Source organism: Tachypleus tridentatus, chromosome 11, assembly GCF_004210375.1.
Source record: "Tachypleus tridentatus isolate NWPU-2018 chromosome 11, ASM421037v1, whole genome shotgun sequence".
NCBI classification, from domain to species: Eukaryota; Metazoa; Arthropoda; class Merostomata; order Xiphosura; family Limulidae; genus Tachypleus; species Tachypleus tridentatus.
In genome coordinates this window covers 27,837,443-27,860,901 of record NC_134835.1, presented here as the reverse complement: position 1 = coordinate 27,860,901, position 23,459 = coordinate 27,837,443, and the positions used below count along the sequence as shown (strand labels likewise).

Here is a 23,459-nt window from a genome sequence, read left to right as displayed (position 1 = left end):
CATAGACATAAAAAAAAAAGATTAAAAAATTAGAAAAGCTAATTTAGCGCGCTTACCTTCGTATCTTGATTTGATACAGACTAGAAGAGGCCCAATATTCTATGGTACCTGGTAGATGACTCATTAGCATCTTTAGAATCGCTTGGTACACACCATGTGCACCTAAATATCAAAACCCTTTCCACAATAATCTTTCCCTCGCTAAGAATAAAACACACGGAAGCTATAGACCCGACGAACACTTAAACCTAGTCGTGCACCATAGTCTAACCGAGCCGCAACTGTTCGAACGAGCGAGATACAAATTGCCATATTCGCTGGCTTTGTCTTCATATATAGTCGTAATTTTTCCTGGCAGAGGTAATAATTTCTCCACTTTAAAACCTCACGTGACTCGCTTGTGCCAATCATATGTCCTGCTTTGCGCCATAAAATGCTCCATGGGCGAAATAAGGCTACGGTTCTTACTAACTTTGTGCTTGCATGGACAAAGAGTTTAGTGGCCATTACCGCTGGTTTTATTATAGCCCTCGTCAATTGCTCTGAAATTTTACGACCAAAGGCGTATCTAGTACAATACAGCGAGGATCGCGGGTTGTTCTCGCAGCCTATGACCTTCCATGGCGGACCGAAAACGGGTCATTTACTGTCTCGACTGGGCAGGCCCTCACAGGATCAGCCCTGCCCCTATGGGATTTTTCGGCAAAGCTAAAAGAAAAAAAGAGCATATCTGCATATATTTACATGGTTCGAGACCACCCATCTTTACGTAAAGCAATAAAATATGAAGACAGGAGACTTGGAAACAACTGAATTACTGAGGACGGGAGCATTTAGAAAATAGGGGTAATAGGTTGAAAACTGGCAGTAACGAATATTGTTAAAACCTTTTGGTGATTTTAATATAATTTATTTTTTATCTGTCCATCTAAATAGATACTTAGTACCTCCTTAGATTTGATTGTTCTAATTAATTTTTCCATATTTTAATTAATTAGGTTTGTTGTTACAACTTATATTTCACTCAATGTTAATATCTATCGAACTATACAATAAAATTTCTCACGTGGCATGTGTGGAGAATATTTCAGAATATTTCTTGTGTTTTTGTATTTAAATTGTCACAAACTAGTGTAATAAAGTCAAATTAATTTTATGTTCATTTAACTTTTTTATATATTTTAAGTTTCAAATTTATCTTGCTTCCTATTGCACCTGCTCCCTGCGAGTATAGTGGTAAGTCTCCGGATTTAAAACGTTACAATCAGGGGTTCGATTCCCCTAGGTGGGCTCAGCAGATAGCCTGTTGTGGCTTTGCTATAAAAAAAACACACCCTATTGCACTAAACATGCTCGCCTTTTCAGCCGTGAGGGCGTTATAATGTCACGTTCAATCCCACCATTCGTTGGTAAAAGAGTAGCCCAAGAGTTGGCGGGGAGTGGTGATGACTAGCTGCCTTCCCTCCAGTCTTACACTGTTACATTAGCGACGGCTAGAGCGGATGGCCCTCGTGTAGCTTAGCGCGAAATTCAAAAAGCAAAACAAACAAACAATTCTTATCTAACAATTATAATGGGAATTTATTCTATTACATGTGTGATGAAGAAGCGAACAATGTACACATGTGTGGTAAAAAGGTTAACAATGTACAAAGATATGTAGTAAAAAGGTTAACAATGTACAAAGATATGTAGTAAAAAGGTTAACAATGTACATATGTGTGTGGTAAAAAGGTTAACAATGTACATATGTGTGGTAAAAAGATTAACAATGTACATAGATGTGTGGTAAAAATGTTAACATTGTACACATATGTGTGGTAAAAGGGTTAACAATGTACATATGTGTGTGGTAAAAAATTTAAATAAAATTGTCTGTTTTCGTCTTTACTATGTTAGTACCTGTATTTCCCTATTCTCAATAAATAAGTCTTTGAAACGTAAGACAGACATAACGCAGTAAGTAAAGTAAGTGTGTTACGAAATATATGGAAGTGAACTTACTTGGAATCTGTAGCAAACGTTATAGATTCAGTAATATTAAACACAATATATATGTTATTTATCGTAGATAAAACATATTACTTGTTTCATATTGTTCATTGATAACTCTACTGCTTGCTTCAGGTAAGAAGAAATGTTGTTTTTAATTTAGTTTCTAAAGGTATCTAACACATATTTTTATAGCTCTAATCCAATATTTCGATAAATTATTAAATACATCTACTTCTTAAACATTTAAATAATTACTACTAACAAATTTATACTTATCAAAGGTTTAGTTTCTGAGAAAATAATCCAAATGATCTAATACACTACTTGTTGTGAAGAATGTATTACACTACTAATACACTACTTGTTGTAAAGAATGTATTACAATACTTGTTGTGAAGAATGTATTACACTACTAATACACTACTTGTTGTGAATAATGTATTACACTACTAATACACTACTTGTTGTGAATAATGTAGTACTGAGACACCGGACTTGGTCTAATACAACACGTTTGAACAACGTATGAAGTGACATCTTTCTAATTTAATGCGTAGTTACAAGCCATTCAGCATGGTCTGATTTTTTCCCTTCTTGTTGTAGACAGTCTCATAAAAATCATTACTTGTTCCATTTGCAAAATGTTGTACACATTTCAAGCGTTAGATTATACGGATTACATTATTTAAAATTGTACTGATGTTTATCTCATAACAATATGCATTTGATATCAAAATCTGGACATATCACATGGTAACTTACAGACGACACTGTATCCAAGACAACCACACCCAAGGAAATTACAATTAAACCTATTTTTTGTTTTTCAGGAAATAATCGATTCTCCTTTCAAACTCTCACAATGTGCTTGTCTCTACTACTCTTTAAGGCCCTTCATTTTATAAACTTATTTCTCTGTTAGGAAAATAAAATTGTATTCATATTTTAACTGGAGATTGTTTTGTCTTTTTCCTAATCTTGTTAACTTGTACAATTGTTCTAAGAATAATGCACCGCACAAAGTATTCAGGTATTTAATCCTCTCGATATTACTAATAACATTGTAAACTTCAATAACACCACATCTTACACTTTTATTCTTAAAATAGTAATAATAATAAGCTAAATATTTTAACCTATTTATATAAGGTAACCCTTCTATCTTCCGAATTATCTACTAATCATTTTCTGAGTCCTTTACAGTTAGCTATTGTCACATTTTTAGTTACCAAAACCAATAAAGTACACAGTGTATCTTCATACCTAAATAATGAATATTTATACCGTGTTTCAAGGGAGGCCTAACTAGTTATTTATACACAGTGTTTCAAGGAAGTCCTAACTAGTGATTTATACACAGTGTTTCAAGGGAGGCCTAACTAGTTATTTATACACAGTGTTTCAAGGAAGTCCTAACTAGTTATTTATACACAGTGTTTCAAGGGAGGCCTAACTAGTGATTTATACACAGTTTGTCAAGGAAGTCCTAACTAGTGATTTGTACACAGTGTTTCAAGGGAGGCCTAACTAGTGATTTATACACAGTTTGTCAAGGAAGTCCTAACTAGTGATTTATACACAGTTTGTCAAGGAAGTCCTAACTAGTGATTTGTACGTAATGTTTCAAGAGAGGCCTAACTAATGATTTATGCACAGTGTTTCAAGAGAGGCCTAAGTAGTGATTTGTGCATAGTGTTTCAAAAGATACCTAAATAATGATTATTTATACAGTGTTTGAATAGAGGCTTAACTAGTTGTTTGTATTTTAAGAGAGACCTAAAAATTAAATGTATACAATATTTCAAGAGAGGATTAACTGGTGATTTGTTTAAAGAGGTGATTTTGGTTTAAAATCGATCTTCTGAATACATCCTATTTGTTTTACTACAAGCAACAGAATGACATACCTACCACTTTTCTTCAGTTATATTGTTAAGTAGGTTTTCATCGCTATTAAAAATTTGACAACCGAAATAATAATAACTATCCTAAAGCCGTTTTTCAACTATTTGTTAAACCACCTAATTTAGTTTAGTTTTGCTGTAGTGCCTCGACAGCTTCAGTATGTCTAGAAATGTGTGTTTTTTGTCATAGCAAAGCCACATCGGGCTATCTGCGGAGCCCACCGAGGGGAATCGAACCTCTGATTTTAGCGTTGTAAATCCGGAGACAAACCGCTATATATCTGGAAATACTCCAGTTTAAAGTTATTGGTGTTTCATGTTCGAAACTGCTGTTTGTTCAACAAACAGTTACGAATACCTAAACATTTGTTATTTTATAGTCAATTGTTAACAAATGTACAAGTAATTATTGTTTAAATCATGGCAAATTACAAGTTTATTAAATTCTATGATAACATAAATTTCATATCGTATGTAAGTAGCTTTCTTAGAATTTGTATTCCTGTTATTTCACAGCAAATCACAAGTGATTTGGCTGTTTCAATTAATGTTATCTGTTTCACAAACAGCTATAGATAATTCGCTGTTTTGATAAATGCTATGCGTTCCACGTGCAGTCACAGTTAATTCACTGTTTTGATAAGTGTTATGTGTTTCACATACAGCCACAGTTAATTCGCTGTTTTGATAAGTGTAATGTGTTTCACATACAGCCACAGTTAATTCGCTGTTTTGATAAGTGTAATGTGTTTCACATACAGCCACAGTTAATTCACTGTTTTGATAAGTGTTATGTGTTTCACGTACAGTCACAGTCAATTCACTGTTTTGATAAGTGTTATGTGTTTCACGTACAGCCACAGTCAATTCACTGTTTTGATAAGTGTTATGTGTTTCACGTACAGCCACAGTCAATTCACTGTTTTGATAAGTGTTATGTGTTTCACATACAGTCACAGTCAATTCACTGTTTTGATAAGTGTTATGTGTTTCACGTACAGTCACAGTCAATTCACTGTTTTGATAAGTGTTATGTGTTTCACGTACAGTCACAGTTAATTCACTGTTTTGATAAGTGTTATGTGTTTCACGTACAGTCACAGTCAATTCACTGTTTTGATAAGTGTTATGTGTTTCACGTACAGTCACAGTCAATTCACTGTTTTGATAAGTGTTATGTGTTTCACATACAGTCACAGTCAATTCACTGTTTTGATAAGTGTTATGTGTTTCACGTACAGTCACAGTCAATTCACTGTTTTGATAAGTGTTATGTGTTTCACATACAGTCACAGTCAATTCACTGTTTTGATAAGTGTTATGTGTTTCACATACAGTCACAGTCAATTCACTGTTTTGATAAGTGTTATGTGTTTCACGTACAGTCACAGTTAATTCGCTGTTTTCAGCAATACAATACTGCATATTTCCGAACTACTTGTAAACATTTTGCTCATTAAATAAATTTTAGGCCTTTTTAAAGTTATTACTAGTTTATTGTGTCCTATATTACTGTCGTTTATTATACAGACAATTTCAAGTAATTTCTCTGTTCATACATTCTCATGTATTTCAACAGCCATATTCTTACATTTCGTTATATCCTGGATTATCGTCAATTTCAAACCAAGTACTGTGTTTCTCAAATAATCTAATTGATTTATTACTTCTCAGTCATTTGTTTTTCACGTCTTGACTGTTTTATTATCTTATTGAATTTTATCGATATTGTGAATCAGTTTCAAATTCTTTTTTTAACCGTGAATTATATTTTAAGACAGTTTTAAACACATTTAATATGCTGCATTACTTGTACTTTTCCCACATAACTACACGTTATTTCCTATATTATGAGCAGGATTTATTACTGAATGAAGTACAATCACTTTCCGAGTCCTAAAGTCTTATACTTTAACAATTTTTATTCTGTATTCTACGATAAAGCAACTAAGGCCACCTGCCGTCGTATCTAATTTTTAAATACTGACCAGAGGAAGACGTCAGTAGCACCCTAACACCTATCATATAAACGAAATGATTTACTATGACTCTTATAACGCATCAACAGACGACAGTGAGGTAAATATTTTGTGGAATTACAAATATTCGAACCCGGGTCATTGCCACAACGTCACTGTGAAATACTTATAGATCGCTTTACATTTTTAAAAATGCTCTCAGGTATCTTTTCTTCTTCTATAACACTATTATTACAGCACCAGTAACAAACTGTGTGTTATATTCTGGGTCGTCGCTTACTTCGGGGCCATTAACAAGTAGTTCTTCCTGTCCTCTAATACAATGTTTTTAATAATAGCAACTGTTGTTTAATTCGAAGCCTGTTAGGATTATTCTCACCTGATCTGTAATATTGTTGTTATAACAGCCACTTATAGGTTTTTTTTTCGTATTAGAAATCGTTGTTTATTTCAAAGTTATATCTCGCACTGCTCTGTAGCGTTGTTTTTGTTAGAACCGGTCACAAGTTGCATGTCGCAATCGGTCACAAGTAGATTCACTTCTTTTTATTACCCTCAAACGAGGCCCAGCATGGCCAGATGGTTAGGGCGACCATGGGTTCGAATCCCGGTCGCACCAAACACGCTCGCCCTTTCAGCCGTGGGAGCGTTATAATATCCGGTCAATCTCAGTATTCGTTGGTAAAAGAGTAGCCCAAGAGTTGGTGGTGATTGTTTATGACTAGCCGCATCTCCTCTGGTTTTACACCGCTAAACTAGGGACAAATGGCGCAGATAGCCTTTGTTTAGATTTGCGCGAGATTCAAAACAAACAAATAGTCCCTGAACTATGATATAATAAATAGGTTCGCACATTTTGAAATGTGTGAAAGTTGTTTCTCTTGTTTTGACCTAACATCATCAGAGCTGATGAGTACCGATCAGTACAGTTTATTTGTTATTGTTTTATCAAATCGATAGATATTTATTATTAGTGATTGAATCTATCGACAACGTTAATTCAGGAATTATCTTCGCGTCATCATTGATGTATTTCGTTAGGTGAGGGCTTACAACGCTGAAACACGAGTTCGACTTCTGCGGTGGGTACATTCAAGATAAATCATTACGTAGCTAAGAGCTTAGCAACAAACTAACCATCTATTAATTAAATTAAAAGTAAATATTAATTAAATTAAAACTAAAAGTTTTTTAACATAATATTAAGAGCGAGATTTCTTTCTAAACGATCCTTATTGAAAGAATTATTCCCCAACATGTATGCATGGGCGACTCGAAACTGTACTATGTACGATCTTTATCAATTAAAATTATCGAGGGTTTGACAACAGGGGTTCATTTAAACGTGTGTCTGGTTATCGTCGCTAATGACTTTTATGACGCTTGTACCTTCGCTCATAAATTATGTTATTCATCTTGGAAAAAATTGATTAAGACGGGAATTTGCTCTGAGACCCAAAGAAAGCTCTAACTTTCAGTATCATTATCTTCATTAATCGCCGTGGAAAACTGAGGGGGAATATGACACCCAAGCGACCACATTTGTGGAAATTTAAACTCAATGAGGAAGTGTTAAGACGAGGGAAAAAAACAATAAAAATGATAATTTACAAAGTTACGTTTTTTGTAGCTTCTGGTGATTTATGACTCAATTCTTGTGATAAAAATGGATTTTCTAATAGTTTTGTTTCTGATGCAGACGAATTATTAAAGAAACGGTTATGGGTGCATTAGTTTCTAGAAACACAATTTAAGTTTTTGTTAATGCTAATATTTATGTGTATATGGATCTAGTACATATAACGTTAATAGGTTTATAATATGTAATGAGTTTGCTTTTAGCAGTTGTAATGGTATTGACTCATATTTATAAGATAACTTGTAAGTAATCCACTAGATGGCAGTGACTACATTTACCAGTTTAATAACGACCGACAATCGTCACATAAATGTGCAAACCGTAAGCTCGCTACATGAGAATAAGAATCAACTATTTGTTTTTTGATGACTTTTTGAATGTTACCTTATTTCAATGATTTTTATAAATTTTAAATGTTACCTTCTTATAATGACTTTTATAAATTTTGAATGTTACCTTATTTTAATGATTTTTATAAATTTTGAATGTTACATTATTTTAATGACTTTTATAATTTTGAATTTTACCTTATTTTAATGATTTTTATAAATTTTTAATGTTACATTATTTTAATAACTTCTATAAATTTTGAATGTTACATTATTTTAATGATTTTTATAACATTTGGTTGTTACCTTATTTTAATGATTTTTATAAATTTTGAATGTTACCTTATTTTAATGATTTTTATAAATTTTGAATGTTACCTTATTTTAATGATTTTTATAAATTTCGAATGTTACCTTATTTTAATGATTTTTATAACATTTGGTTGTTACCTTATTTTAATGATTTTTATAAATTTTGAATGTTACCTTATTTTAATGATTTTTATAAATTTTGAATGTTACCTTATTTTAATGATTTTTATAAATTTCGAATGTTACCTTATTTTAATGATTTTTATAAATTTTGAATGTTACCTTATTTTAATGACTTTTATAAATTTTGAATGTTACATTATTTTAATGACTTTTATAAATTTTGAATGTTACCTTATTTTAATGATTTTTATAAATTTCGAATGTTACCTTATTTTAATGATTTTTATAAATTTTGAATGTTACCTTATTTTAATGACTTTTATAAATTTTGAATGTTACCTTATTTTAATGACTTCTATAAATTTTGAATGTTACCTTATTTTAATGACTTCTATAAATTTTGAATGTTACCTTATTATAATGACTTTTATAAATTTTGAATGTTACATTATTTTAATGATTTTTATAAATTTTGAATGTTACCTTATTTTAATGATTTTTATAAATTTTGAATGTTACCTTATTTTAATGACTTTTATAAATTTTGAATGTTACCTTATTTTAATGACTTTCATAAATTATGAATGCTACATTATTTCAATGATTTTTATAAATTTTGAATGTAACATTATTTTAATGATTTTTATAACATTTGGTTGTTACCTTATTTTAATGATTTTTATAAATTTTGAATTTTACCTTATTTTAATGATTTTTATAAATTTTGAATGTTACCTTATTTTAATGATTTTTATAAATTTTGAATGTTACCTTATTTTAATGATTTTTATAAATTTTGAATGTTACCTTCTTATAATGACTTTTATAAATTTTGAATGTTACCTTATTTTAATGATTTTTATAAATTTTGAATGTTACCTTATTTCAATGATTTTTATAAATTTTGAATTTTACCTTATTTTAATGATTTTTATAAATTTCGAATGTTACATTATTTTAATGATTTGTATAAATTTTGAATGTTATCTTATTTCAATGATGTTTATAAATTTTGAATGTTAGTTTATTTTAATGACTTTTATAAATTTTGAATGTTACCTTATTTCAATGATTTTTATAAATTTTGAATTTTACCTTATTTTAATGATTTTTATAAATTTCGAATGTTACATTATTTTAATGATTTGTATAAATTTTGAATGTTATCTTATTTCAATGATGTTTATAAATTTTGAATGTTACATTATTTTAATGATTTGTATAAATTTTGAATGTTATCTTATTTCAATGATGTTTATAAATTTTGAATGTTACTTTATTTTAATGACTTTTATAAATTTTGAATGTTATCTTATTTCAATGATTTTTATAAATTTTGAATGTTACCTTATTTTAATGACTTCTATAAATTTTGAATGTTACCTTATTTTAATGACTTTTATAATTTTGAATGCGACATTATTTCAATGATTTTTATAAATTTTTAATGTTACATTATTTTAATAACTTCTATAAATTTTGAATGTTATATTATTTTAATGATTTTTATGACATTTGGTTGTTACCTTATTTTAATGATTTTTATAAATTTTGAATGTTACCTTATTTTAATGACTTCTATAAATTTTGAATGTTACCTTATTATAATGACTTTTATAAATTTTGAATGTTACATTATTTTAATGATTTTTATAAATTTTGAATGTTACCTTATTTTAATGACTTTTATAAATTTTGAATGTTACCTTATTTTAATGACTTTTATAAATTATGAATGCTACATTATTTCAATGATTTTTATAAATTTTGAATGTTACATTATTTTAATGATTTTTATAACATTTGGTTGTTACCTTATTTTAATGATTTTTATAAATTTTGAATGTTACATTATTTTAATGACTTCTATAAATTTTGAATGTTACCTTATTTTAATGATTTTTATAACATTTGGTTGTTACCTTATTTTAATGATTTTTATAAATTTTGAATGTTACCTTATTTTAATGGGTTTTATAACTTTTGTGATGTCACCTTGTTTTACTTGCTTTTGGTTACTTGAGTTTTGATTGATTCGGCAACTTAAAAAAATATATGCATATTTTCTGTTAAAATATTTATATAACATGTATTTATGTAACTTTCACTTCAGTGTATTATATTATTTTGAAAATACTTATTTTATTCAATTTTTACTGTAGATGTTTTCATAAATTTATTATCCTATTTTCAACTTGTATAAAATAAAAACAACTAAAACGTGTTTTTGCAACAGAAAGGTTTAACCGCTTTTTTTACGGTAAAACAATAGAAAAAGAAAATACGAATATAACATGTAAAATTAGTTGCTAGTCGTCAGAACTTATATGTTTTAACAGAGGAATTAATGTTATTATATATATATATATATATAATATAAATATTATAGTCCTTAGGATATAATAATTAAAAAGCAGTCACACATTGTTGAGCCTGAAAATGTTTTCCTATGTTAATAGACATTAATATTTTAAACAAAATATTGATGACTCACGTGTGTGTGTGTGTATGTGTGCGTGCGCGTGCGGGGGGGGAGGGTAATCTCGTTGTTATTTTCTATGTCTAAAGGTTTGCTGTGACCTTCAAAACGACTTTCTAGAGAGTTTGACCAAACTGAGCCAGGGGTGTACTATTGGATAAATTGTTGACAGTGAATCTGACGGATTATTGTTCGCGTCCCGTCAGCGCAAAAGCGCATTCCTCACTTTTGGACTGTGAATTTGTTGTAATGGTGAAGGTCAAAAGCTATATTTGATCAGACGAGAGTTATGCTGAAGAACTAACAGAGGGCGTTGTTGATTAGCTGCCTCCTCCCCTAATCTATCAACTCAAAATCATGGACGGCTATGTGGTCCTCATGGAGCTTTGCACGAAAATTCTAAAGCGTCGATTAATCATCAATGACTATAAAACTCAGACAATTATTTATTAACAGGCGAGTAGATAGATCTGAATGATTCCTCTCCTATCTGTACTACCCTAACAGAATCAAGAAATATAAAAACAAAATCCTATTGAATCATGGGCACCATAGCAGAAAAGGTATAATTATTCTCCAGTGTTTTATAAGCTCGTAAAAACTTTAGTTGTAATTTCTTCACTCACCAATAGAGGGAAGGTTGGCAGACACAGTGAGTGATTAGAGGCAACTGGCTTCTCATATAAATGGTTGGTTGGCTGATTGATCGGCATTATATCGTGTACGCTTTGGAAACAGCTAGTTTCTTCAAAGTCTATAGCTGGCAAAGAACAATAAAAACTATTATAAGATACTATTGGTGTGAACATCCGATAGAAATATTTGTAAATCGTCGCAAGCAGATCCAAGAAATACATACTGATGAAAGAGTTATTCTCAAGAAACCAGAAATACCCAAATTTTCTCTTAAGTGAGGCCATATAATAATATGGCTTTAATAATAAATAATCTGATTCAACTTTTAGTAATCAAACTAGTATCTTATGCAGACTTTAGTAATAAATACTCTAATTACTTCAACTTTTAGTAATCAAACTAGTATCTTATGTGGACTTTAGTAATAAATATTCTAATTACTTCAACTTTTAGTAATCAAACTAGTATCTTATGTAGACTTTAGTAATAAATATTCTAATTACTTCAACTTTTAGTAATCAAACTAGTATCTTATGTAGACTTTAATAATAAATATTCTAATTACTTCAACTTTTAGTAATCAAACTAGTATCTTATGTAGACTTTAGTAATAAATACTCTAATTACTTCAACTTTTAGTAATCAAACTAGTATCTTATGTAGACTTTAGTAATAAATAATCTAATGACTCCAGCTTTTAGTAATCAAACTAATATCTTATGTAGACTTTAGTAATAAATAATCTAATGACTCCAGCTTTTAGTAATCAAACTAATATCTTATGTAGACTTTAGTAATAAATAATCTAATGACTCCAGCTTTTAGTAATCAAACTAGTATCTTATGTAGACTTTAGTAATAAATAATCTAATGACTCCAGCTTTTAGTAATCAAACTAATATCTTATGTAGACTTTAGTAATAAATAATCTAATGACTCCAGCTTTTAGTAATCAAACTAATATCTTATGTAGACTTTAGTAATAAATAATCTAATGACTCCAGCTTTTAGTAATCAAACTAGTATCTTATGTAGACTTTAGTAATAAATAATCTAATGACTCCAGCTTTTAGTAATCAAACTAATATCTTATGTAGACTTTAGTAATAAATAATCTAATGATTCCAGCTTTTAGTAATCAAACTAATATCTTATGTAGACTTTAGTAATAAATAATCTAATGACTCCAGCTTTTAGTAATCAAACTAATATCTTATGTAGACTTTAGTAATAAATAATCTAATGACTCCAGCTTTTAGTAATCAAACTAATATCTTATGTAGACTTTAGTAATAAATAATCTAATGACTCCAGCTTTAGTAATCAAACTAATATCTTATGTAGACTTTAGTAATAAATAATCTAATGACTCCAGCTTTTAGTAATCAAACTAGTATCTTATGTAGACTTTAGTAATAAATAATCTAATGACTCCAGCTTTTAGTAATCAAACTAATATCTTATGTAGACTTTAGTAATAAATACTCTAATGACTTCAACTTTTAGTAATCAAACTAATACTTTGTATATACTTTAATAATAAATTATCTAATTACTTCAACTTTTACTAATCAAACCAATATCTTATTTGGACTTTAGTAATAGTTACTCTAATTATTTCATGAAGTAATAGTTACTCTAATTATTATAACGCTCCGATAGCTGAAAGAGCGAACATATTTGATAATATGGGGATTCGAACCCTCGATCCTTAGATTGCGAGTGGAGAGCCCCAACCACCTGAGCCTCGGAAAATATGTCTAATGTTACCCCGTACAAATGAACTACAACAATTTTCCTCAAGCAGTTTGATATATGATAGTAGTGATGAGTTATTAGAAATTCTGTTATATATATTGGTGAGAGTTTAAAAACAAACGCGCTCAAATAATTATTCGTTTTTATTAGTAACCTTTGTTTAATGTGGTCGTTATTTATGTGTTTTGCTTTCCAAAGTGTGGCATGTAGGTTTCTTGGCAAATTTACAAAGATAAAATCCGTTGCATTGTGCTTCACTTAAAAACAAAACAAATAAGTGATTTTACTGAGTGGCTACTGTTCGTCTTTTTATGTGTAATAATATTATTTTTTTTGTGCTTTAATCAAAGTAAATATTATGAACTGCGTGTTAAAGTCAGATATAGATTTGTATTCCAAGTATTCAATAGCAGGTTTTGTACGATAGTAAAATAAGTAATAGGACTATGACCAGAAAATCCGAAAAGCTACTTCATAAATAACCCCTCACGCTAGTGCAGTGATAAGTCCACGGATTTACAACGCTAAAATGACGGATTCGATTCCTCTCGGTGGGCTCAGCAGATTGCCGGATGTGGCTTTGCTATGAGAAAACAAACATACACACTTCATAAATATACCAACATTCATTTTTTTAAATTTCAAATATTAATTATTACATAAATTTTGTGCATAAAAATTAGAAACAATAAGTGGGTCAGTGAGGTCCAAAATATTTCTTTGTGTTTTGTGGAAAGAAAAATTTTATCCCGAAAATAATTAATAATGTTTAAATAACCTAATAGAGGGCAGGGTAATCGGAATGTACACTTTCTCTTCGGATTGAAGTAACATGTAATTAATAAAATCCTTTTAACTATAAACACACTCGATTAGTTAAAAGTAATTTTGTTGAAGTTTTTTCCGTTATTTTATTTCACTCATGAAAGAGAATTATTGCAAGTCACCATGATGATCCTCTGTAATAAAGCATAAATCATGAAGTAATTATTTTAAAATAGTCCAATCCAGAAGAATATTCAATAACAATTATACTACACTGTTAGAAAAATATCATTAAAATGTCACACAAGAAAGGTGGAAACTCTCTTTAAATGAATAGGCTCTGATTACCGACTGGGTTTGAATTTATAACAAACTAACTAACTCTGGCGCTTCCCTAAAACAATACGTGTTAGTAATATTCCTCCAGATCTGATAAGCTTTATTTGAAACATAAACAGAATAGAAAACAGAATAATTATAAATATCATATGAAAACTAGTGACAGAGCATATGACTTGTATAAATGGCATACCACAACTTATAATAAGACAGAAAACCTGTGTGAGTGGTATATTACAATTTGCAATAAAACAGAAATAAAATGTGTTAATGGGATACCACAACTTGTGATAAAACAGAAAAAAATGTGATAATGAGATACAACAACTTGTAATGAAACAGAAAAAAAATGTATTAATAGATACCACAACTTGTGATAAAACAGAAAACGTGTATGAATGGCATTCCACAACTTGTAATAAAACAGAAAAAAAATGTATTAATAGATACCACAACTTGTGATAAAACAGAAAACGTGTATGAATGGCATTCCACAACTTGTAATAAAACAGAAAAAAATTGTATTAATAGATACCACAACTTGTGATAAAACAGAAAACGTGTATGAATGGCATTCCACAACTTGTAATAAAACAGAAAAAAAATGTATTAATAGATACCACAACTTGTGATAAAACAGAAAACGTGTATGAATGGCATTCCACAACTTGTAATAAAACAGAAAAAAAATGTATTAATAGATACCACAACTTGTGATAAAACAGAAAACGTGTATGAATGGCATTCCACAACTTGTAATAAAACAGAAAAAAAATGTATTAATAGATACCACAACTTGTGATAAAACAGAAAACGTGTATGAATGGCATTCCACAACTTGTAATAAAACAGAAAAAAAATGTATTAATAGATACCACAACTTGTGATAAAACAGAAAACGTGTATGAATGGCATTCCACAACTTGTAATAAAACTAGTAAAACAGAAAAAAATGTGTCAATAGGATACAACAAATTGTAATAAAACGAAAAAATTGTGTTAATGGATACCACAACTTGTGATAAAACAGAAAAAATGTGTTAATGGGATACCACAACTTGTGATAAAACTAGTAAAACAGAAAAAAATGTGTCAATAGGATACAACAAATTGTAATAAAACGAAAAAATTGTGTTAATGGATACCACAACTTGTGATAAAACAGAAAAAATGTGTTAATGGGATACCACAACTTGTGATAAAACAGAAAAAAGTGTATTAATGGATACCACAAGTTGTAATAAAACAGAAAAATATGTATTAATAGATACCACAACTTGTGATAAAACAGAAAACGTGTATGAATGGCATTCCACAACTTGTAATAAAACTAGTAAAACAGAAAAAAATGTGTCAATAGGATACAACAAATTGTAATAAAACGAAAAAATTGTGTTAATGGATACCACAACTTGTGATAAAACAGAAAAAATGTGTTAATGGGATACCACAACTTGTGATAAAACTAGTAAAACAGAAAAAAATGTGTCAATAGGATACAACAAATTGTAATAAAACGAAAAAATTGTGTTAATGGATACCACAACTTGTGATAAAACAGAAAATATGTATTAATGGATACCACAACTTGTGATAAAACAGAAAAAGTGTATTAATGGATACCACAAGTTGTAATAAAACAGAAAAATATGTATTAATAGATACCACAACTTGTGATAAAACAGAAAATGTGCATGAATGGAATACAACAACTTGTAATAAAACAAGAAATGTACGAATAGCTGATAACAACTTATAACTAAATTTAATTTTAGCTTGTCTCACGGGTGTTACTGAGCCAAGTATTGTACACATTACTAGAGAATAAGTTACGCTTTAATGTAACTGTTTTCTCAAACATGTTTCTCTTGTATCTAGGCGATAGTATGGCAATGTTTGCTAGTCTAATTCATTGAATAAAAACATCAATAATGAGAAAAATGGTTATTACTAAACGTAACAATAACATTTTAAAAATTGTGGCGAAAAATTTAAGAAAAGTCACGGTTTTAAATAAAACAGATGGACTAAAACTAGAGTCCATAATGTCTCTGAGATATGAGCTAAAACTGGAGTCCATAATGTCTCTGAGATATGAGCTAAAACTGGAGTTCATAATGTCTCTGAGATATGAGCTAAAACTGGAGTTCAAATGTCTCTGAGATAATCACTCCGCAACAATATTTATTGTTTAAAACTACATTACGTCACTGTAGAAAATGATGGTCGCGTAACTGACAGGCTCAGATGTCTCAACTTTATTAGTTTGAAAACACATTTTGAAATTAATTCAGAGCAACGCAAACATTAATTTATTAAGTCAATCTGCAAAATGAATAAACTATAAGAACTAAATTGCAAAGTAAAACACGAAAAATATTTTGACTAAAGTTTGGTCAGTGATGTTTCAGTTTTGTTGTTGCTTAACATATATATGTATGTATAAGAATTAAGGTATTAGATTATCTGTCCTTTCACACCACATCTTGTTATACGTATACTATTATCTGTGCTGTATAGTAAGTAACTAGTGACACGTGAATCTCGTGCGAGTACTCCTCAAATAGAAGCCACTAACTACGATGGAAAATATGACTGCAAGATGAAGGATAACAAATTACTGCCATGAGACTTTAACAACACCAAAAAAACTATTAACAATAACAATACATTGACATGCACGTGCCTAACAATAACAATACATTGACATGCACGTGCCTTAAACGTTATTGGCATTCTTTTTTTTTTTTAAATAGGGTTAATTATTCAAACCAAACTGTCGTGCAAAAGTAAGAAAACATATCCGATCGAAACGATTAATAAGTGAATTTATAATTCCGGTAATGACTTAATGAATAACATAGACTGTTGATCCGAAGTCTTCTTCCATATCTTGGAAAAGCAACATTATAATCTAGTTTGTCAATACACATCAGCTAAAACGTGTGTCAGAATTCAAGTGCGAATTTCTTTCGTTTTGAATTTCGCGCAAAGCTACACGAGTGTTACCTGCGCTAGCCGTCCCTAATTTAGAAGTGTAAGACTAGAGGGAAGGCAGCTAGTCATCACCACCACCGCCAACTCTTGAGGTAGTCTTTTACCAATAATAGTTGGATTGGTCGTCACATTGTAACGCCCTCACGGCTGAATGGACGAGCATGTTTTGATGTGACGGGGATTCAAATCCACGGCCTTCAGATTACAAGTCGAGCACCCTAGCCATCTGTCCATGCCGGAGCCTTAACTGTGAAACATGAAACAAAATGATATTATTAAAGAAAGAAATTTTATACATGTAGGTATATAACACATACCTCACATGTCCTGTATATAAATATATATATAACACATACTTCACATGTCCAGTATATATATATATATATATATAGCACATACTTTACACGCGTGTAAACGCGTTTAGCAAGAAACAGAAAACGTTACATAACACAGAAAAACTGTATTACAGAATGTGTTTCTAACGTCATTCTTTCATGAATGCTTCACGTGTATTTCTGTATTTCTATCACATACACGTACGTAGTTACATCATGTTCCCATTCTATAAATTACCATACTGGTAGAACATCAGACAGATTTCATACACCGGTTTGTTTTATTCTTGATTTAAAAAGTAGAGTGAAAAGAAATAGACCTGATTGTTTGTTTGTTTGTTTTGAATTTCGCGCAAAGCTACACGAAGGATATCTGCGCTAGCCGTCCCAAATTTAGCAGTATAAGACTATAGAGAAGGCAGGTAGTCATCACCACCCACCGCCAACTCTTGGACTACTCTTCTACCAACGAATAGTGGAATTGGCCGTCACATTATAACGCCCCCACGACTGAACCCCACGAGCATGTTTGGTGTGACGGGGATTCGAGCCCACGACCCTCGGTTTACGAGTCGAGTGCCTTAACCACCTGGCCATGCCGGGGCTTACTAGACCTGAAATGTAACAAAAGCTACGAAACTGGTTTTTTAAAGAGCGAATAATTTTAAATAATTGTAAAAGTTGAAATGTAAGATAAAGCGTAGTAAAAGCTACGAAACCGGTTTTTTCGTCCAAGTAATTTTAAATAACTGTAAAAGTTGCGAGGGAAAAGTAAAAGAAATCGTTGTATAAAATATACTCTTTACAAAAAGTGACAAATGGTTCGTCAGACTAATATATATATATACATATGTGTCTGAAGTTCCTAATATGACGTTTTTCGTATTTTTAATACATGTATTAGAAGTGTATACACACAAACGTATATATTAATAAACTGCATATCTACCAGACCTTACGGATCCGGCATGGCTAGGTGGTTAAAACACTCGACTCGTAATCTGAGAGTTGCAGGTTCGAATCCTCGTCACACCAAACATGCTCGCCCCTTTAGCCATGGGAGTGCTATAATGTTACGGTTAATCCCACTATTCGTTGATAAAAGAGTAGTCCACGATTTGGTGGTGGATGATGATGACTAGCTGCCTTCCCTCTTGTCTTACACTGCTAAATTAGAGACGTCTAGCGCAGATAGCCCTCGTGTGGCTTTGCGCGAAATTCAAAACAAACCAAACCAGACCTTACGGTGTAGGCAAAAAAAAAAAAAAGTGAAATAAATGGATTCCAATAAAAATAAACGTTTAACAACAGTTCTAAGTCACATTCTATTATGCACTCGCTCAGAATCCCCTCTAAAGTCTAACCATACTCGCACTGTTCACTCATTGTACATTATTTGTGAAAGTGCTTGTGTAGATCTCAGATAACAAAGGTTGAGTCTTTCTACACTAATCTGTTAAAACTTCGCGAAGGAAAGAGTGGCACTTTAAAATTAAAATAATAAAGAGAGAGAAGTGAAGAAAAAAAAAGGAACAAAACTGGTTAAACCTTGACAAGTTATTGTGGTAGCCATGGTAAAGAAGGAAAACTGGCGTGCGTAGTGGTGCTGGGAAATCATAAAATGATGGATGAGCTCTCTGAACTTCATACCTAAACTAAGCTACAGCTTTCAAAACATGATTCAAAATTTGGAAAAAAATGTTTTGCAGTCTTTAACATAATCTCTTCGGACAGCTCAATCAATCACTTTGAATATTAATTTTGTTTAACAGACGACAACATCTTGAACAAAATAATGTATATATATTTACAGTAACGTTTCTATGAAGCATCTTCATAAGAGAGGTACCTTTAGTTCAGGCAAATTAGTTGTTGTGTTTAAACATTTATCGTATTACTTCCTGTTTTTAAATTAAAAGTTTTAAAACCTTCTTTCAAAGTAGGTACTTCCCTCTACTGGAACGTAAATGTTACAATTAAATAGCATTATTTTGTTTAGTCAAGCTATAAATACCTTAAGTTAAATATATTTTATATATTTTTCAAAACTTATGTTTGCTACAATTTTTTTTATTTCCTAAGACCACAATTTTGTAACAGTGATCAAATTAAAGTATTTGAGAACATTACATCATCGTGACAATACTCTTATTTTTGTAAGGAGATCGAAAATGATTGTTTGTTTTTGAATTTCGCGCAAAGCCACTCGAGGGCTATCTGCGCTAGGTGTTTCTAATTTAGCAAAGTAAGACTAGAGGGAAGGCAGCTAGTCATCACCACCCACCGCCAGCTTTTGGGGTACTCTTTTATCAACGAATAATGGGATTGACCGTAACATTATAACGCCCCCATGGCTGAAAAAACGAGCATGTTTGGTGTGACGGGGATTCGAACCCGTGACATTTGGATTAGGAGTCGAGTGTCTTGACCACGTGACCATGCCGGGCCAATAGGAAATGAATACTTAATAGAATTTCACTTAGATCTCAGTTTCGAGGGCGAGGGATATAATTACCTAACTGATGACTAAGCCTAAAACTGTTATGTCAATTTGAATACTTAATCAAAGTTAGATGAGCTTCGTAGATTTACCCGTTAGGGTTCAGAATTGCAAACGTCTCGTATATGTGACTTTAATGGTTCACATAAAGTAAACTTTATGAGTTTGCGTTTACAAGAGTGAAATACTGATTTTCTAAAGCACAGCTGTAAAACAAGTCTCGGTTCCATTAACTCGATCAAAGTGTAAGTTATTTCACACCACGAATAGCATTCTACGTACACAATGCTTAAGTCTGTACTTGTTGAAACAAAGCCACTTTAACGTATGACGAAAACCTTACAAGTGTCATGCACATCCAACTCAAATACAAGCACTTTCTTTGTTTTACCTTGCTTGCTCTCAAAGTGTATCTCGGGATTTTTCAAAACAGGTTTTGAAATTCGGATTTTAACGTTATGAGTGCTCAAGCTTACGGCTGATAGACTGGGCAGCGTTCACTTCAAAAGTAAATAAAATTGAACACTTTTTTGGTAAAAACTTGTTGTTACTGGGGGCTCTTACGTTTACTAGTCTCTAATATTTGTTAAACTACTAGCAATGTGACTTTTATTTGTCAGTCAAATTCACTAAAGTTAGTTTTTGTTATAAACCAGCACGCTAAAAGTGAAACATTGAAGTTTTGTGTCATTTCTTTAATTTTCAGTGGACCAGGTGGTTAGGCGGCTTAACTCAGCCTCTGAGGGTCGCAGGTTCGAATCTCCGTCACACCAAACATGTTCGCCCTTTCAGCCGTGGGGACGTTATAATGTATCGGTCAATTCTACTATTCATTGATAAAAGAGTAGCTCTAGAGTTGGCGGTGGGTGGTGATGACTAGCTGCCTTCACTCTAGTCTTACACTGCTAAATTAGGGACGGTTAGCGCAGATAGCCCTCGTGTAGCTTTGCGCAAAATTTCAAAACAAACAAGTAATTTTCGGTAATATAAAACGTTTGACAACATTTAAGTCGATATTTTAAAAAGATAAACCAATATTAAAATGTATTAAACTGAATTAGCTCATTATTTGTAATTATCAAATATATTTTGTTGAAATAGATAAACCGGATACGGAGTTGGAAAAAGAAAAAGCCAGGGACAAACGAACATAGTTCGCCTGATTTGGTAAACATGAAAATGATTTGTTCACTTGCACAAAAAAAATTTAAATTATGTGTGAATCCTGAACCGACTGAGACTTTCACAACTGTTATAAAATTTTATTGGTATAAGCAGAGGTTGTTCATTAAAATTATTCCATTCTGTTAAATATCTGACATTCATACCAAGACATCACAATCATCGCATGCTATTTACCTTCAGGAATGTTCCAAAAGCTATGAAGAGAAATAGTGACAGATGTTTGTTTTAACACGTATTTTTTTATGCTGTTTTGAATCAGACAGGCAACGTCAGAGAAACTGTAGTCGAACCAAGTGGATCGTTAAACTGGTTTTCTCTCTAGTGGACAGATTTGTTTTTTCTCTCCAAACGAAACCTGCTTTAAAAAATCCTAGTAGTCTCATTTGTGTGTGTTTTTTTCAGGCAACGCTACGTTGGACTATTTGCTGTGTTCAACGCGGGGAATCGAAACCCGAATTTTGTATTATAAGTCCTTAAACTCTTTGTTTCAAGCTCTTACTGAATATCGGTTGTTATTTGGTAGAAGTTTTATCGTTTATTTACTGCTGGTAACGAGAGATGTTCACCAGATTTCAATTGAACATTTCCTCAATCAATTAACGTTTCCCTAAATTGTCTTTCACGGGGTTCGAAAAACACGTAAATGAAAAAAAAAAACAAACGAAACATTAAAGACAAAATATAATATCCAGTAAATCGAATGCTTTCGAAAGGCGAATCTTCTTTCCTCAAGAATAAACTTGAAATTTAGATAGAGTTCTGTATCTTTATTCTAAGTAGATTTACTGCTGTTAGTCGCCTCAAGATGTTTTTAAAAACGAAATATGTCGAGAGAAATAATTTCATTAGTTTAGACAGATTTTAAAATTATCACTGTATTTATTCACGGTATTGTAAATATTAAGTGTGTGTGTTTTCTTATAGCAAAGCCACATGGGGCTATCTGCTGAGCCCACCAAGGGGAATCGAACCCCCTGATTTTAGCGTTGTAAATCCGTAGACTTACCGCTGTACTAGCGGGGGTGGAATAAGTGAATGGTTGTTTCACCCACGTCTGTTTCAATATTTTTGTTGCGACTTGACCATTGCTGGTACCTTCATCTCAACGACAAAGGTATTTAGAGACTCAAACTAGTACGTAATGGGTTATATACATACTCTGTCCATCGCGGGGGAATCGAATCTTGGATTTTAGCACTGTAAGTCATTAAACTCTCTACTGACCAGTTGAGGGACTGTAGTTGAGTTAAAACATCACCCAACTAAAATGTTGAGAGTACATTAAGTCATTATAAAAACGTATCGGTCTTTATCCATTGGAATAATAAAATTTTGTTTTCTACATGAACCATTCATTCTATAGAGTAAACTTGTATCTTATGAACTTTCATGTCGTTAATACCTGGTGTTAAAAGTTCTGAACTCACGACCGACCACAATTGATTTTCCTCCAAGCTACGTGAAAAAAAAAACACACATTAAAAGAAGTCATAAATGGACATCACCATATCGTGTTTCCATCAACAACCAATACAGATCGATATTCAGAGTTTGAGTTGAAAATATTACGACCTTCCCTGTACATTTGAATAAACCTTATTCAGAAATAGTATCGTGGAAGGTTACACACTGAAAAAACAAACAAACAACAAAACATGAAGTATGCCAAATATGTTTTTAGGCTTAGTTACGCAAGCAAAATATGGGTGAAAATGACCACCAAAAACCTTCACGATTAACTTGTAATGATAAAACTTCCAGCTTATGTAATAATTGTGTTTTATACACAACTCAGACACACACATACCCACGAACTCTCAAAAAATATACTCTTCTTCATAAATTCAAATTCAGACAAATATCAGAAAATGTGTAAGTTAAAAAGGAACGGTTTGTTTGTTTTGAATTTCGAGCAAAGCTACACGAGGGCTATCTGCGCTAGCCGTTCCAAATTTTTCAGTGTAAGACTAGAGGGAAGGCAGCTAGTCATCATCATCCACCGCCAACTCGTAAACTACTCTTTTACCAACGAATAGTGGGATTGCCCGTCACATTATAACGCCCCCACGGCTGAAAGGACGAGCATGTTTGGTGCGACCGTGATTCGAACCCGCGAAAAAGGAAAGGAAGGAATAAAATTCTGAACTGTAGTCGTAGTTATTGAAGAATAATTCGCACAAGTAT

The 23,459-nt window shown here is 31.4% G+C and overlaps 2 protein-coding genes across 8 annotated transcripts in view; one reads left to right on the top strand and one right to left on the bottom strand.

The window, feature by feature from the left end:
• Positions 1 to 755, bottom strand: part of LOC143231826 (uncharacterized) — a 192,929-nt gene extending 192,174 nt beyond the window's left edge. For all 7 annotated transcript variants that reach the window (XM_076466501.1, XM_076466498.1, XM_076466497.1 and 4 more), the window contains exon 1: positions 57 to 755. In XM_076466501.1, coding sequence (XP_076322616.1) covers positions 57 to 130 — 74 coding nt within the window. In that variant the 5' untranslated portion in view covers positions 131 to 755. The remainder of the gene's footprint in view (positions 1 to 56) is intronic.
• The window catches only part of LOC143231825 (uncharacterized), a 31,885-nt gene extending 9,839 nt beyond the window's left edge, over positions 1 to 22,046 (top strand). The window contains exon 3 of the mRNA XM_076466493.1: positions 21,192 to 22,046. Within this exon, the coding sequence (XP_076322608.1) occupies positions 21,192 to 21,401 (210 nt within the window). The 3' untranslated portion in view covers positions 21,402 to 22,046. The remainder of the gene's footprint in view (positions 1 to 21,191) is intronic.
• The last annotated feature ends 1,413 nt before the right edge of the window (positions 22,047 to 23,459 follow it).